The following is an 18,803-nucleotide window of genomic DNA, read 5'->3' as shown; positions in this document are numbered from 1 at the left end:
CACACATACATACACGCTCTCTCAGGTGCTTGCTGAGGGGTGGGGACTGAGAGAATGAATACTTGAGAACAGTTGCATAGAATTTTTGTAAGAATTGGGGACAGGGTGAATGGATCAGAACGATGTAAATCAGGTTTCCCATCCATTCTCCACATATGTCCTACTTGCTTGTCACCCTTCTGGGTGTTCCTTCACTAAAAGTGACTGCCTGTCAGGCATCGACAATGGTCTGTGCTTCCTCAGTGGTAACTCCCACTTTATGGAATGGGTTTACTTTCAGGAGGCTTGTGAAAGGCTATTATATTTATCAGAGCTTTTAATAGAGTGTAAGTGGCAGACATTTTATTAGGTGGGGGGAATGGGGTTTTATTATTATTTGATATTTTTAATTATGGATTGTAAGCTACTTTGAGCCCTGACCTGGATGGCGCAGGCTAGCCTGATCTCGTCAGATCTCAGAAGTTAAGCAGGGTCAGCCCTGGTTAGTATTTGGATGGGAGACCAAGGAATACCAGGGTGGCTGTGCAGAGGAAGGCACTGGCAAACCACCTCTGTTAGTGTCTTGCCATGAAAACCCCAAAAGGGGTCACCATAAGTCGGCTGCGACTTGAAGGCACTTTACACACACACACGCCACTTTGAGCTATTGGGAAAGGCAGAATATAAATGTTTTAATAAAATAATTAAGTAAATCATTAAAACAGCTTTGCACCATGATTTCTTTCTTTCTTTCTTTTTTTTTTTGCAAAGATACTCTCGTTCTTAAGCGATTGTGGACATTGTCCAATTTTGGCAATTTAATAGCAGCGTAATTACATTATTCATCAAACAAACATGAACTGCTGTTTATTTGAATGTGCTTAGGTAATTTCATTTATATCTGTGTAATGCTTGATTACACTGTACAGACCTTTTCATTTCACATAATTCCTGAAAAAGGAATACCACTTTTTACATCTTACATCTACAAATGTTTAAAGTTTTTAAATGTTTACAGTTAAGAACGATTATCACTTTATATAATTTCTTAAATAAGTAACAGTCTTTGATGTTTGACACTCATGGAAGATACATGGCTTTATTTAATAATCACAAGTTCCTTATCATCAAGATTGTCCTCACATCTATTTGCAGATTTTATCAGTTACTTGCGCTCCACCTTGCACTCCCAGTGGTTATAAAAATCCATATAAGATTTCCCCATGCCTTCTATCTGATGAAGTGAGCTGTGACTCTTGAAAATTTATGTTGGAGTAATTGTGGTTAGTCTTAAAGGTGTCCCTTGATCTCTTTCTTTGTGCCGTTACAGGTAAAGTTATTGATGGCTCTTGGATTAGCAAGAATAATTTTTACCACTGTGCTTCTCTGCCATTGTTCCTCTGCTGCATTCTCATTCGAGTACTCTTTTTCCACTTGCTGCTCACAGGGGCTGGAGCTGATTTTGTGATGCTTGGAGGAATGTTTGCTGGACACGATCAGTGTGCTGGAGAGGTTATAGAGAAAAATGGCAAGAAAGTGAAGCTTTTCTATGGGATGAGCTCTGACACGGCTATGAAGAAGCACGCAGGAGGCGTTGCTGAATACAGGTACAGACTCTGCTGAATACAGGTACAGACCGTGGATCCAGTTCCACACCTCCCGACCTTTCATTTGTGAATCTTGTCAAAAGGCGCAGCTCTGAATGCAACCTGTTTTTTTTACTGCCCCCCTTTACATCACAAATCTTTATTGTCCCTGCATCACAAACCCTCAATATCCCTGCCCCAGCTTATAACCAGGAGTTCAGGAAATATGAACAATGTAGACAGGCTGCAGTTCAAGAACAGGATTAGGAATAGCTGAGCTATCGATTTTTAGTGGACTTAGAATCCTAGAGTTGGAAGGGACCACCAGGGTCATCTAGTCCAACCCCCTGCACAATGCAGGAAATTCACAACTACCCCACACACCCTCAGTGATTCATACTCCATGCCCTCCCTCTCATGATCAGCCTAAGGTCATAGAACCAGCATTGCTGACAGATGGTTATCTAACCTCTGCTTAAAAACCTCCAGGGAAGGAGAGCTTTCCACCTCCCAAGGAAGCCTGTTCCACTGAGGAACCGCTCTAACTGTTAGAAAATTCTTCCTAATGTCTAGATGGAAACTCTTTTGATTTAATTTTAACCCGTTAGTTCTGGTCCAACCTTGTGAGGCAACAGAAAGCAACTTGGCACCATCCTCTATATGACAGCCCTTCATGTACTTGAAGATGGTTATCATATCCCCTCTCAGTCTTCTCCTCTGCAGGCTAAACATACCCAGCTCCTTCAAGCTTTCCTCATAGGACTTGGTCTCCAGACCCCTCACCATCTTTGTTGCCCTCCTCTGGACATGTTCCAGCTTGTCTATATCCTTCTTAAATTGCGGTGCCCAAAACGTGTGTCTAAGTCTGTGGGATTGTTTCTGGCATGCTTGTTACAGCTATTTTTCTGTTTTCCATGGGAATTTTTCCCCACCGCACCACATGTAAAGACAACATTAACAGTAGTTTGGCAGTCTTTGAGAAAATTAGAAGCACAGGCTCTAAAGCAGGGGGAAGTTACCTCTTTGGGCTAAGTGCATCCCCCCTCCCAGTGCAGCAGCTGCCCTTGAAGCTGCTGGTGTGCTGGCTAACCGAGAGGGGTGTGGTTGTACTGGGCCAGACAAGCTTGGAGCAAACCAGGTTCCAGTGGTATGGGCAAGATCTGATAGATTCACCTTGGACTCAGCTGGTGCCTGTGCCCATGTGGGAGGTGATGGTAGCCTTGTGCAGGGGGTTGGACTAAATGACCTTGGAGGTCCCTTCCAATTCTACCTTTCTATGATATAAGCCATGCCTGGTTTAGTTTTCCTGCACCACTGGTTGTGTTGGTTGTTTGAATGGAGACCTGGCCCTGTGCGCCAATTAAAATGGCCTTGGGTGTCACTGTCAGCATATTGCCAGGGTTTGCTTACCCCTCCTCTAAAGCCTTGAAAATCATGACCCCAGTTCTGGATCTAAAATGAGAAGACACTCATTAAGGAACATGCACAATCAGAAGAAGAAGAGTTGGTTTTTGTATGCCGATTTTCTCTAACTTTTAAGGAGAATCAAACCGGCTTACAATCTCCTTCCCTTCCTCTCCCCACAACAGACACCTTGTGAAGTAGGTGATACTGAGAGAGTTCAGAGAGCATTGTGACTAGCCCAAGGTCACCCAGCTGGCTTCAAGTAGGAAAACCAACCCGGTTCACCAGATTAGAGTCTACCGCTCCTAACCACTACACCATGCCGGCTCCTCCAGTTATCTAACCCCAGACCGTGTCCTCTGGTTTCCATGAGATGGCACAGGAAATTCAGGACATAATAACTTACTCTTGGATGTTTGGTCCATCTCTGTATCTCCATCCAAACTTGTCCGTCAGATGGTGACCTTCGTTCCAAGCTGTCCAGATGGCTTTTGAAACTGAAAGTATATTCCATTTGTTCTCATCTTAGTCCACAAAGTTGTTAGGGGAAAAAATGCTTCCAGGTTCCACGTTAAACCATTTTGAGGGTAAACAATCAACTCCCCTACTCAAATTAATGAAAACAATTCAAGAGAGACCATTAGTGTACCTCAACAGTGGAATGATTGACTCATCCTGGAGACCTCAGGCAGACTTCATCCGTCTTGAAAGCACATTGTGAAATAAGAAGGAAAAATAACTTTTGAGTATTTGTGTTAAGTTGGGGGGGAATCTAGACAGTGCTGTCAGTGCTGTCAAAATCTGTATTTTATCTAAATTAACCCCTTCTTAACAAATTTCTGGGGGGAGGGGTTTATTTACTTCCTTTCTTAACAACATAAATAAGCCCCTTTTCATCTGCAGAGCTTCAGAGGGTAAAACAGTAGAAGTGCCTTACAGAGGTGATGTAGAAGACACCATCCGTGATATCCTTGGAGGGCTGCGATCTACCTGCACTTATGTGGGAGCTGCCAAACTCAAGGAGCTTAGTCGAAGAACAACGTTTATTCGGGTAACTCAGCAGCACAGCGAAGTCTTTTCTTAGCCTGGAAGAAAAAGCTGAAAGATTTGGGATCTGCCAAAACCACTGGCTCCTCCTTTTCCTTTAATTTGCAATACAGCTTCCTGCTGGCCTGCTCCAAACTAGAAAAGGAAAAAAGCAGGTCTGTTGCTACCAGAGTCTTTTGTAGCAGAAGGGTTAAGCCTAAGGAGGACAAGCCATACATTGCAGCAATGCCTATGATTATTTTTATTTTGTTCAAGATAAAAGAGCACTATCTTTTTATCGTCTTGCCTATTTAAAAGAGAAATCTAGTTTAATCTTTTAATGATCATCTAAGAAAACACACCTAGATTGCAAATTCATAATGTATCAGTCTTGTTGGAATAATTCCTATTGACAGTGTCAAGTAAACTCAACTGAAGCTTTTATGGCCAAACAACCATTTACTGCTGCTCTTGCGACATGGTAGAAAAACAGGAGGATGACTTTCCAAGCTAGAAGATGCTTGCATGGCTGTTGCTCCAGCACGTCAGCTGTGCATCTCTACAACTTGAAGCTGCTGCTTTATTTGCACTGTGACATCGAGTATTGGATTTTTAATGTGCACTGATACATAAATGTTCAAATTGTTGATTATCAAATCAAATTGTTAATCAGATTGTTGATTAAATCGTTATATTTTCTTTGTATGTTTTGCTTGGGGAAACTTCACAGCATGGCAGAATGACTGTGTGCCTCCATTTTCATACAGATATTTTAAAGGGGAACCACCCAAGATACACTCATGGGTGCTATATTTCTTGACTCCCTTTTTGGTAAAGGCCAAGAACACCCAGTTACTTCATATGGTTGAAGGCCAACGATGTTTCAGGAACTACAGAACACATTCAGAGAAGCCACACATTGAGGGGCATTTCAAGAATTGGTTGGCTGCATGGTTCAGTCTATAATGCCTCGTTAAAACTTTTCTCCTCCTCCCCACAATCACCGTCACTACCGAGACAGAACTGAAACATTCAGATGTCATAGTTTAAAGGAGAGAACTGTGGAAGCACAGCCAGGTGAATACTAAAGAAGTGCATTATGGGAAATGTTAAAAAAAAATACTAGATTGACCACAAATCCAGTTTTTTTTATTTATTGCAAAATTTGAGAATAGATGCTGGTCTCTCATTGGGAAATAATTTCAGCACTCGCCATGTCTTCAGATGCAGCTACTTCACTTCTAAAAAGTGAATGGCAGCATTCTATGGGAAGAAAATTCAGGGCTTGTTATGGAGAAACGATTGAAAAGGGGGCAAAATCAGCCTTCCCTCCAGCTCTTGTGGCACAGAGATATGTTGCCCCTCCCCCCATTCTTTTGAAAGCCATGGGCTTTTTATCCCTTTCGCGCATCATGAATCTCACTAGCAAATCTGACCAGAAACTTGCTTGCTTCTAAGTATATGTCCTTTGAAAGGCAAAATTTTAACCTTTACTGAAGGGGGAAAGCTCTGTCAGGAAAGCAAGTGATACAGGCGAATGAGTAGAAGTAATGCTATTAAGCAACAATGCCATGTCGTCTCTGTTATTTGCTGATTCATATAGATGAGTTACCCAGTAAGAAGCTCCAAAAACAAACAAACTCTCTGTGGGACGGAGAAAGAACACCATAAAAAGCATGATAGAATTGACTTTTCTCTGGATGGGTGGGAGATATATTGCCCTGCCACGCTGTGGAACGGCACTATTCCCAACAATTATGAAGTAAGGTAATTTAACTTTTTCCTTTTTGGGAACTGGCACTAAGCACTGTTAGTAATAATTATCGCTCTCCAACATTTTTCTTCTAATCCTAAACCTCAAAACGTGCACAAAAATGTCTCTTTAGCAGGATGGTGCAAGCAACCTACAAATTACAACCAAACTTCCCTGCCACCTACCATTTATGCCTTTGCAAATACAAGATAATATATGTATCCTTTACGCATTATATGGAATTTGGCATCCCAACACACTACTTCCGTGCTCCCAAAACCCTCACCCTTAGCTTCTGTGATGTTTTAGGCACAAGGCAAATTGCTAATTTACCAGTTGACATACTTCTTGAATCATTTCTTTTAACTTCAGTATTTGGCTAAGAAAGGTACATTGTTTACTCACCGAGAAGGTCCTTTTCGCTCTGAAGTAGAAGGGCATCTTGATCTTTGGATGTTTCTCGCCCATTGCTAGGAGTAGGCAGGACTAAACTAACAACTTCCTGTCTCCTGGCGAGGAACATTTCCCCTTCCAGTTATTCTACAGCATTCTCAAGAGATGGAAAGGCACTCACAAACAAGGAGTACAAACAACGATAAACTTAGAACTAGGGCTGTCAATTCGGTTCAGCCCGAACTGAAAATCAGCCAAATTTCCCTTGATTCGGCGGTTTTTAGTTCGGGAGGAACCGAACTCAAAACTGGCGGGCAACCGGGGAGCCGAATTCAGCGAGTTCGGGAGTTCGCGAATAAATTCGGCCAATTCGGGGCCGTCAGTAAGCAGCATAACCTTCAGTAAGCAGCATTCTCCTCCCCCGGCCAATCGGTGGCCAAGCTGGGTCTTCTTCTGGCCAATCAGTCAGGATTGAATACTGGAGGAATCAGCTGATGTGCGGCCGGCCGGGGAAAGAGAGAGAGAGAGGGAAATCATTATGTGTGTGTGAGGGGGTGCTTGTGCACATTCGCTCCTTTCCGTGGCTGCAGGGGGCGCATTTTTTGGGGTACCGACCCCAAACTTTCAGGGGATATTCAGACAGGTTTTCTTAAGAGACCACCCAAGTTTTCTAAACATTGGGTCAGGGGGTCCCGAGATATGGGCTCCCCCCCTTTTTCTTTCCATGGCTGTAGAGGGCGCATTTTTGGGTGTGCAGCCCCCAAACTTTTATCATAGCTTCAGAGAATCCCTCTTAAGAGACCACCCAAGTTTTGTAAAGATGGGTTCAGTGGGGGCTGGAATATCGGCTCCCCCCCTTTTCTCTTTCCGTGGCTGCAGGGGGCACATTTTTGGGTGTGCTGACCCCAGACTTTCAGCGGAGCTTCAGTCAAGGCTTTTTAAGAGACCACCCAAGTTTTGTAAACATTGGGTCAGGGCCCCCCGAGATATGGGCTTTCCCCTTTTCCCTATTGGGATGAATGGATCACCCTCGAGAGATGCATACATATGGATCTTATATTGGATACAAATGGAATCATATTGGATTACCCAGCCTCCCAGCCCCTCCTGCTGGAACAGAAGACAGCCACAGTAAGACCCCTTTGGGGGCTTTAATCTATATTTTTTCTTTTCTGTGTGTGTGTGGGGGGGAAAGCAGAGTCTGTGTGTGTGTGGGGGGAGGGAGCAGTTTCTGTGGGTTGGTGGGGGGAAGCCAAAGGGGGCTTTTGCCGGTTCTGCCTGGGGTGTGTGTTCCCCCTCCAGTCTCTCTCTCCCTGGTTTGAGGGGGGGCTTCATTTTTATTCTTCAGGTTTTTCCTCATTCATAAGATCAGTTAGGTTATTTTGATGCTTGCTCAAAACTGGTTTTCAAATGGTGACTTAAAGAATGCATCTGCCTGGTCCCAAGTCCAATGCAAAAGGAGAAATTCCACCCCCTCCTGCTCATTATGCATAGCTAGCTGCCTCTGTCCCTTTCCATGGTATGCAAACTCCCAGGTGTCAGGTGTTGCTTTGCACTGTTGCAAAGGTGTTGCATTGCGTGCTTGTGTTGCTTTGCAGTTGTATTGTTTTGCAAAATTCTTCACACCTGCCCCGCCCTTTGCATGTTTGCAAAGGTGTTGCTTTTCAGTTGTGTTGCTTTGCAAAGTTCTTAGCACCTGCCCCGCCCTTGCTCTCATCAGCTGTTTGTCCGGCCGGGAGCTTTGTGCGTGGGCGGCAAGCTCTGCTGAGAGATACACATTAAGGGTGGGGGGGACCCCTTTCAGGGCCCATATCTCAGCCCCCCCCCCGACCCAATCTTTACAAAACTTGGGGAGTCTTTCAATATACGTCCTTTGAAGCTCTGCTGAAAGTTTGGGACCTCTAAGCCCAAAAATGCCCCCCCCCCGAGCCGTGGAAAGGCGCGGTTGTGTTTTTAATGGCTTTATTCGGCCGAATTTTTTTTCCGAACTTTGAATTCCCGCCGAATTGAATGGATCCGAAGTGGGGGAGTTCGGACTTCGGCACGTACCGAACCCACAAGGGCCAAATTCGGCCGAATCCGAACTGTACCGAATTTTTTTTTTTGACAGCCCTACTTAGAACCATTCTATATGTATTGCTACAATATTATTAGGCCGATCGAATCCGTAAGCCAGTTTGGTGTGCTTCAGTCCACCTGTGACGGATAAAGGGTTGATCTGCAATAAGAGCTGACAGACCAAGACTGGACGGAGCCAGAGAGTTGACACTCTGAGCTCTGGGAGACAGAAAGCATTCGAAGCTTGGGACCCAGCCTGGGTAGAAGGCTGTGAAAGTAGTCGAAGCTTGGGACCAGCCAGAGAGGGCTGTGATAGATTGGAAGCTTGGTAGCGAGACTGAGCGGAGGCCAGACTGCACTCTGTGAACCTGAGGGGTTCTGTTGAAGCCGAAGCTACTGGAACACACAACCTGTGGTAGTGACAGAAGTGAGAATTGGGTTAGAGAGGACCCATTCTCAAGTCACAAGGGGAATTGGTCTCTGAGGTAGAGCTATTCCGGTAGCAGGGAGGTGTGAAGGATTACAGCCACTGGTGTGGGGTAATCAGAGAGAACTGGAAAAGGTATTTTGGATATTTCCCCAAACTTCTGTGAGTTCTCTGAGGGCCTCACACTGTGGGAAATATTCCTTGGAACCTTTATGTCTGGATTTAGGCTTAGATTCCTCAGGAGCTTCAGCTTCATCAGATAGGTCTAAAGCAAAAAGTGCCTTGGCCAAAAGAAGCTGGAAATCATCAGAACAGACCAGCCGAGGCTGCTGTTCTTGAACAATGGGGAGTTCTTCGTCTGAAACGAACTCTCCGTCCTCCTTATCGCCAGCCCCAGAATCCCTATCCATAGGATAGGTTTCATTTCTCTGCTCTTGGTAGGTTTCATTTCTCTGCTCTTGGATAATTGGTACTGCTTTCATAGCTGCCTAGGCAGTGGGCCACTGCCTAGAGGGGGTGCTTTGGCTGTAGCCAGGCTCCTCCTGCATGGGTTCAGATATGACTGAGGACCCAGGGGAAGATGTCCAGCTATATGAAAACCCTTGAGGAAGTGGCTGAGGGAGTCTTTGAGGAGGGTAACCCTGCTGGAAGGGTAGGATAAGAGAGTGGAGCCTCTGAAAATGTCTTTCCATGGAGCCCTCTATCATATTATGTACCTGTTCAAACGTGGGGTTCTTGGGGGATCCCCCTTAGAAGGGTGGGTTACTTTACCCTCTGTAGGTATCCTGGGCTCCACATGCAAAGGCGCAGCAGAGGATCCGGCGGGGACCTTAGAGGTCGAAGCGGACTGGAGCTTGCGGCTGCCGCCTTTCCCCCCGCCATTAGACTTGTTTTTCTTCAGCGATTTTGCAGCCGAAGTTGATGGCGGCGACAACTTTCCGGTCTCCCTCTCTGATAGTCCGCCAGGGCGGCTAACGGCGGGAGCCGATTTTAAGGCCAATTCTTGATCTGCATCAGAAAGGAGCTCGATGTCCTCCGAAGCAGCTTCTCCGGCAGCCATTTTGTTTGCCGCGTCTTTCCCACGGCTTAGCTGTTTCTCCCGTGGCTCAGCTGATGGTCGGCAGAGCCAGGAGCTTAAATTTTAAAAACAAACGTACCCAAACGAGAGGGAGGGTAGGGAGGAAAAACGATTGGATACGGCAAGGTAAGGAAAAGAATCTATTCTAACCTGATTTCACTAGACCTAGGCAGCAGCTATGGCTGCAACGCTCTCACCCCAGCGAAGGCAGGAGAAGAACTGGAAGCGGAGGTGTTCCTCGCCAGGAGACAGGAAGTTGTTAGTTTGGTCCTGCCTACCCCTAGCAATGGGCGAGAAACACCCAAAGATCAAGATGCCCTTCCTTCAGAGCGGGAAATATGTGACTAATAGACTAAAGAACTCTTGCACTGTGTTAACGTATGTGTGAAAATGTAAAATATGAACATTTTATTAAAATATTATTAGATGAAAGAATTACGAAACAATTCTAACTTTCCTCCAAGCTAGAAAATCCACCCATAGAGCTGGATTTTCCAATACACGACTGTGCCAGGTGACATTTGCATTATTTTTAATTAACCTTTCACCTTTGCAGATTTTTTTTGCAGATATTTATACCCCACTTTTCTCCCCAATGGGTGCCCAAAGCAACTTACAACACCATTCCCTCCTGTATTAGCCTCACAACAAATCTGTGAGGAAGGTGAAGCTAGGAGTGGCTGGACCATGCTCACCCTGCGAGCTTCCCTGGCAGAGTAGAAGAATCCTCTCAATCAGCTGAACACCTTGAAAGGTGGTGATAACGCAATGTAGCTTTCAGAGTAGTGCACTGGCCCACCTTTGGAGTAGAGCATCAGCAGGCAACTCTTCAGAAACAACAATTTAAAAAGCATCGACCTTCATGTTTACCTGCTGTGGATACTCATTCAAATAGCAGATGAACTCAACATGTCTACCAATAACACAAGTCTGTCCAAAGTGTCTGTGGGCTTTTAAGCAGAAAGAAAGAGCGGTACAGGGAGAAGAAATGCTAAACCTTTCATTAACATCTATGTATAAAAGATCAGGAAGCCCTAGACTGGTTTTGAAACACAAGAAGGAAAGAGGTTTAAGCCCCTGGTAGCTTCAAACTCTGTGAATCATTACCCAACGTCTGGTTGACATTACAGGGTGATGCATCATGACGTTTCCCACACCGCTTGGATGGTGTACCTAGCAGTCTGCAGGGTAGGGTGTGTGATGAAATGCTTTTGAGATCTTCTTTCTTCTATCCCCTTTCCAATTCCAAAAGTAAGCAGGACAGGTGAAGGTGTTATTGAATATTGAAGGCACGGTGTATACCAGCTGGGGAGTGGTAGCTGTTTGGAGAACATCAGCCCAGATATGACCTGAGGATAACTGTAATGTGTGGAGAAACTGGGCAGGTGGAGCAAGTGATGTGACTCTTACCCATGTGATCATCATCTGTCCTTGGGGTGGGGGGATTCTGTCACTTCTCCTTTCCTGTGCCCAAAAGGCTGGATATAGGTTTGCAGCTCCTGGCATGATGGCAGTACTGCTGGCAACATCCTAAAAAAAGTTATCAACACCTTAAAAGCCTCCAGCAATACACACTGATTTTTGTACTTCCTTCTTATTTCCATGCTGATGTGTAATCTTCCTCATTGTATGAAGATCTTACGCTACAATTTGTAGCAAAGCAACTGATGTCCCACACAATTGGATCCAAATTGCCACGTTTTCTAGTTCGCTGCAAAGTGTTTTGTAATGTTGGAGAAATACAACACAAAGATTATGAGAAAAAACAGTTTTAGCACACAGACTCACAACTGCGCATGAATGATACAGCAAGTGTTCCTTTAATCCCCCATCCTTTTAACGTATGTATAAATAATTTCCCTCTAACTGAATGGCCAGTATTATGAATTATAGGCATGAATGAATCACATTTGGTGTATAGTTTAATGTGGATAAAATATATTTTCTTATTCTGTAGACATAACCCCTACTTTTATCAAAGATAAACTTCAAAATGAAATTCATGTGGGCAATTTTCTTTTTCACAGAGAAATTGCCTCTCCCCTCCACCCGCTGTGCTTAATTCATACACAATGAAGACGAGCAGATTTCCAATTGGCACTGTTATTTTATTAGTACGAGTATACTGAAACAATAAACTTGTACTTGTATACAGACAATTTCTTTAAAACAATTTTGTTCAAATTTTGAATCAAACATTGTTTTATTATAATAATGAAATAATTTCTACCTAGAAAACCTGCAAGCACCATCAAAGAAAGGGGACCATAAAATTCAATAAACAGACGCGAGTGTATCCTACAAATAGACACACCACGATTAGAAAATAGAATATGAATTCTTCCATTTTTTTATATTTGTTTTAAAAAAGCTAGTGCAAGTACAATATTTTACACTGGAATTACAGAAAGTATGCACGCATATGGAAAAAAATTCTGTCACAATAAAAGCTCTTAACTATGTCTGTATGCACTTAAAATTTTCTCATCTTTTTCTATAAGGTGCAAAACATTATTCCCTCCTTGTTTCTCCGTTGTACTGGCCACGTCAGCCCAATATGACCTCAGCGTAAAGCTATGATACCCCTTTTCCTACACCAACACCAGGCAGGACATTGAAAGTGTAATTTTCAACTGCTTGAACTGGAGGAAAACCCAGCATGAACCATCTATTGATTTTGTGAAACTTCTTTTCTCAAGACTGTGCTGTATGCTTACACTGTTGACAAAATCAATACTAACCTTAATTTGAGACTCTGGAAATTCCCCATCTATATGCAGCTGATAGAAAAACGCCTTGTGTGAAATTAATGAATTATTTAAAAACAGACCACTAATTGATGGACTGTCCCAAATTAAGCTTTAGATTTTAATAGAGTTTGAGAAGCAACTTTCTGAAATGCAAATGGAAAACTGTCCATCTAGGTAAATGCAGATATTAATTGTCCAGGCAAACAATCACATTTCAAGCATTTATTTATGCAAAATATTTGTGCCCTACCTTTCTCCCTGGGTCTGTCCCTCAAGTTGGCTTAAGAACTATCTTCTGGATATAAAATTAAATAGGCACCTGGCGTGAATCTAAATTACATCTAATGACCAAGTTTAAAAGCATACAAGTTGAAATTATTCTAGATGAATCAATTAAAATGGGAATCTTCTACTGCCAAACATACAGCCTTTAGCGCTCAGCACGTGCTGGAACTGTATCATTTGTCCAGGCAATAAAATATCTGCATGTCTTCTGCTTCTCGTTTGGTTTTTGGTTGGCAGTCATTTGGAAATGTAATTGTTCCCTTCTTTACAGAGATAATCCTTCAGGAGCTGCACGTATGTATGCTGAAGGGCCAAAGAACTCTCTTGGTGGCCAGATCTTTTGTTAGTGTAAAATTTTACCTCTGTTAGTTCTGAATGATGATCTTACACAGTCTGGTGTTCAGGGCTGAATTCTGCTGAGATTTTCCTGTGCCAGACTTTTAGTGGCTCTACAACAATTCATTCACCACTGCCCATGTCATTACATTGGCAAGTGGCACCTCTGACACTAGTCCTTTACAGACCTCTACACAGTGTAACTGATTACAGGCGTCAGGATAGCTGACTTGCAATATTCCCATCATACAGCAGTTCCAGTACCAGTGAATTGTCTATTGCAAATGACACCTCCAATGGCCTCCTGTTGTACAGCAGAGGAAGAGGGAACAAGAGCTTCAATAAAGCAAAAGAAAACGAACAAACAAAAACAAAAGCAACCCTGGATAAAGCCTCTGATTAATTCTCAGTGGAAGACTTGAGTCCTTTCCGGTATTGATGAGAAAAACCAAAGAGTTGTTGCAATTCCTATTGTAGAAATGCCACCCATTGTCCAAATGCACTTGCTTTTATTCCATGAGAGGCCATATTTCTGCACCTGAAGGGGTCACTTGTACACAGAGATTTATTCCCTCCATACCTGATTCTTAAATGCCAGAACGGAAACTTGGACTATTGTTACAGGCTACTTGGGGGAAGGGGAGAAGGATTCAGACACCAGTCAGCCACCCCTCCCTCCAGAGCCCTGCTTTAAAGGCTCCCTGTTTGATTTTTGGCCCCTTTCTCAGAAATATTTGAACCCCCAAATTCCCTTCATTTTTGGTGTGCTAGTAATACACAATTCCAAGCAAAAGGGAAAAAAATATCTCTTTCAAATTTTCTGGATTGTTGCTAAAACAACTGTGATGGTTTCTCTGTGTGTCCTGAACGGAGAAGTGGAGAACTGCAGGAGACTATATATTTCCGCTACTTCCTTATTGGTCACTAGAATCCCTTGTAACAAACACTTCTTGCTCAGTATTAAATTCTTTGGGTTTTTTTTTTTCAAAGAGCAGGAAGTGCAAAAAATGTAGACCATCATCCCTAGTAAGAACGAGACCTACACCTAAATTAATCAGGAACAAACAGTAGTATCAATGATGAATCATTCTCCCCTGCCCCAAATGGTATTCATGTACTACAAATACAAAAGTAAGCATTGTTGTCCTTGGAAAAATCTGTTAATTCTTTCCAGCCAGAGCCAATACAAATCAGATCATCTCGATGTGATAGTTTTCTATATACAAAAAACATGTAACTTTCACCCTTCTCAGCGTTTGTAATTTATTTCAGTTTTTTTTTACAAACAACACATGGTTTCAACGTATCCATCTGTTTTCAAACACTGAATGAATCATTCCAACATTCATGTTTCTTTTGTGCAATTTTTTTTTAAAAAAAAAACATTACCTGTACTCTTCTCAATGTGAGTGCTTCAAAAAAGTTTTTTAAGCTTCTCATCAAATTAGGTTCACTTAAAAAAATATTCCCACAAGTTCTAGTGCTACAAGTAAAGATCCTATCAGTAAGGTAACACGTCTGAAGCGAGGTCATCTACGTAAAACAAATTGAACTCTGGAGTAGAAGTGTGCAATTTGTTTGGAATTTCCCTATTAACAGAAAAAAAAAACCCCACAATACTGCTCTTGGAAACTACAAAGGAAATCAACAAGTATTCCTGTGTTCTCAGAAAGAACAGTCACAATTTGGGACACTATTCATTTCTCTTATTTTTCAGGAATCTTTAGGGTTATAAACATAAAAAAGCAAAGCATTAACCATATTCTGCCTAAAAATATAAAACCATTTCCCTCTGTTTTCACACCACCACCACCACCACCACTACAATGTCTGTCCATAGGCTGGACAACATTATTCTCTATGGCGAAAGGGGAAAAGAGAATGCAGGCCACATATTGCCATTAACAGATTTCATTTATTAGAAGTCCTGATGCAAAAGGGCCTGATTTCTTAGCATAGTTTAAAACAGTCAAAAATAAAGCTGTTCCAAAGACCTGTGAGCAGAAGGGAAACTGTCACTGGTGGTGTTCTCCAAGCGCACAAGTGCTAGTGGAAGGGTTTGTGGAACACAAAGACAAGTTCGATTGCTGTTTTCATCTTTTCTGATTGCACCCTTCCATGAACAGAAGTTACCTTCCACATGTGGAATGCACTTTTAGATATCAACCTACCTTTGGATTCCAACCCCACAGAACAATGCGACTCAGCTGTGATGGCATCGATTCAGATAGATTCTCAGATTTAGAATCTTACCCTAAGAATGCTTTCATTATTCTGCTATTGTTGCAGCAGTAGTCATATGAACATTCTTTTTCTCCATAAAACTGTTGCTTCACACAACCACTGGAATGCCTGTGGATAAGCTCACATGCTCAGCATCTTCTTAGATGCATTCTGAAGCAAAATGATAATGATGCCATTCAGACCGTTTCCCTAGAGTTTAAATAGTATGTCCATAGGGATGTTAGAAGCCACAAGACACTCAAAACACCCAACACCAATGGTATAGTGTGCGGCAACACCTTAAATAGCAGATTTGTGAAAGCACCTTAAGTGAATAAAACCCCAGTGCTGCAAAATGTAATACAGGCAAGCAGGCCTTCAGTGGGCTTAATCATACATTTAAGCATAGTTTTCGAAGGAACTAGTCAATGAAGGTCTGATGCTGCAAAGCATACCTGTTTAAGCATAGATCACATCATTTCAAAAGGATAGTCTATGTTGTTTACAGGGCTGGGGAGAATAATTACTACTCTCTTGAAGCGTCAGGCTTTGCAACACTGTGGCCTGGATGAATATGGCATCTTTAACAACAACAAAAGTTTAGGAACCCATATCTGAAAATAAGAAACACCAACACATTATCATAAAAAACAGCATTCTCATTTCCTACTCAAACAATGTTTGTTTCCATTGCTTGGCAACATACCAAAGTAAAACAAGCCACTGTGCACAGAGTGAATTTCACTACAACCAAAAGCTACAGTTTGCGCTGGATCTAATGCTTTTGTATTGCAATCTATGCGATAAATCTGGGAAGGTAATCCATGACCATGCAGGAAATCCAAACATCTCCTCTGAATTGAACATCCCTACTCCAGAGCCATAAAAGTGCTCCTTCTGGTCACATCAGTGTACCACACATATGCCAGTCCCATCCCTGAGTAAGAGGTGTGAAAGATTTCTAAACATTCCTTGATTAGGGAAACGAGTAGTGATGTCACTTCCTGATTTGAAACCCCCCTCCTATAAATTTAACAGTGACACCAGGCTTAAAATAGAAAGAACTAACATGCATTTTCCAGAAATGGAGAGGAAGGAGTCTGGAAGGGATTTTTGTTTTTAAAGTATAACATAACATTGTCCAGAACCTACAGAATACAAGGTAAGTGACATCACACTCTAAAACCCCCATGATGTGGCCCAGACAAACTGAAATTATGCCTAAATTAAACACTGTGAGGAACAGTCATTTTATATATAGATATATAGAGATATTTATTTAGAAATTCCTATAAAGAGGTTCTGGGTTTTTTCTTCTTCTTTGCCCTGACTAATTTTATTGGTGATTGTATGAGTTTCATTGTAAACGAAACAGGTCTGGTACAATAACAAAGGAAAAAGAAATGACTGCTGTCAGTTAATATTGCCATGTGGACATTGTACAGAGGCCTTACAATAAAGTTAATTTTTGCCTGTAGTTGCTTGTTAATCAATGAGAGGGACAGAGGAAGCGAGTGATTCTGTGAAGCAGAGTCTACCCAGCAGTCCCAGAAACATGAATACAGTTAACACATTTCTCTTGAAATTGGGTGCCTTCTTCTAAAGAAACAAAGGCACTTACAAGCCCAAGGTCTAAATCATAATCCAACTGAGGAGGACAATGGGCATCAACAGGCCTGAACTCATCTTGAATCATTCTGGAAATGTGGGGTGTACAACAAGACTCAGAACTAGCCCAAAATTGTCACATTACTACAACCACAAAAGCAGTTTAAGATGCTTCCCGGCAAAATAATATTATTCTAGTGGAAAATTGCCATACTTTACAGTGAAATGCTAAGTGGAATTAAACCTTTCTAAACCCACTGACTTCAATGGATTTACAAGGGTGTTGTTCTGCTTAGGACTGCACTGCCAGTGACCTGCTTTTTCCCCACTGAGGGTACACTCAGCTCTTTAAAGGAACAGTCACAGGCGGCCAAAGGACATGGGGCTGTGCGTGTTGTGTTCCTTTGAAGAGAGTGGAATTTCTCCTAAGCTTCCAGTGAATGGTGCAAAACACAATTTGATGCTAGAGGGGACTGCCTGTGTTCATACATTAGTGCACACTATTGATTTTTAAGTTGCTCATATACACGGAATCCCCTTCCCCCTAGACATCTGGTCCATTCTTAAAATCCTTTAAGGAAGGAACATAAATAATATTTTTGATACCCTGGATTTTTTTTTTGTTGGGTACCAAAAGACCTCTACCAAGCCCTTGCCAAGTATACCCCCCCGGTTTGCATCCAGAGAGGTATTGCCCATGCCATTGACTAAGTGAGAGAGATAAGGCTGTAGATTGACAAAAAGTTTTTTTGGGGGGAGATCAAAGGTCTAGCTATCACCACATGGGTGATTCTAAGTTGGCACATAACATATTGCACATGCTAAAAAAAAAAAGCAAAAGCACAACACAAATACTTGGAAAGAAGCCACTATTTCAGGATTCTACATCTGCATTGCAAGCAGAAAACAAATATACATTCCTATTGCTCCATCCTTTATTATTATTATTATTAATTATTATTATTAACTTGTTAGTGTTAGTTTTATAGATGCGGTCAGTTTAATAATCCCTGCTTCCTTATATGTATGATGCTCTCTTAGTATGCGCATGTATAATGAGTATAGTGGTACTAATGGGAACGAAATAGGCATTTCTGTCCCACGTCTTTCTATTCCTCTTGCCATTAAAAGTTAAAATGAAAAAAAGCCAAAGTAAAACTCCAATAAACAATAAATTCAAAGTGCCCTGAGCAGAGTTCATGGAAGATTAAGCAAGTTCTCTGAGCAGAAATGTTAAGGGGGTGGGGGGAAGAAACACAAAACCTTACAGCCCTAAATAAGCAGTGTGATTGTGTGGAGGAACCTGCCCAGTTATTTGGTAATTCTGAGAGGTTATAATTAAAAAAAATTCAAGACAGATTTCAAGCTATTTTTAAAACTTAAAAACATTTTTGGTGCACCCCAGAAAATGGTACAAAATGATTAGTTCTGGTGTGAGCTAAGGTTCAAGTAACAAACAAACAGACATAAACAGTTGGGGGCAGGTGACAGTTATTATTCTTTTAAAAAAAATACCGTAGCTAGGCAAGTGGAGAGAAAAATGAATCTCTTCATTTTGAGTTCTGTTCCAATTTAAAATTTTGAGTTTCTTGATCTGAAAGGGCACCATACTTGCAGAGTCCCAAAGCAGCCAGCAGAACCACATTCAGAGTCAAAGTACTGATCAAGAAATACGAACTCCTGTTGTAAAAGACTCTTAGCCAATCCCTGGCTGAACCCAGACTGAAGTTTCTTTCACAATAGCAGCTTGTCCTTCATGAGTAGCAGGACTATATGAATACGTCCATTTCTTGGACACAGCCACTTTGTGGACAGTGGCTATGCTCAGGCGAGCAGAATGATCATGGACAAGAAAGCAGGGCAGGCAGCCGCTGTTTACACAGGCTACACATCCTGC

At 42.2% G+C, this 18,803-nt stretch overlaps 1 protein-coding gene across 1 annotated transcript in view; it reads left to right on the top strand.

The window, feature by feature from the left end:
- GMPR (guanosine monophosphate reductase) overlaps nt 1–4,053 on the top strand; it is a 29,976-nt gene extending 25,923 nt beyond the window's left edge. The window contains exons 8-9 of the mRNA XM_056854325.1: nt 1,427–1,586; nt 3,873–4,053. Coding sequence (XP_056710303.1) covers nt 1,427–1,586; nt 3,873–4,053 — 341 coding nt within the window. The remainder of the gene's footprint in view (nt 1–1,426; nt 1,587–3,872) is intronic.
- The last annotated feature ends 14,750 nt before the right edge of the window (nt 4,054–18,803 follow it).

The sequence above is a fragment of the Euleptes europaea genome, chromosome 8 (assembly GCF_029931775.1).
Source record: "Euleptes europaea isolate rEulEur1 chromosome 8, rEulEur1.hap1, whole genome shotgun sequence".
Classification (NCBI taxonomy): domain Eukaryota; kingdom Metazoa; phylum Chordata; class Lepidosauria; order Squamata; family Sphaerodactylidae; genus Euleptes; species Euleptes europaea.
Note: the sequence above shows the minus strand (reverse complement) of the source record. Positions and strands in the feature narration are given on the sequence as shown.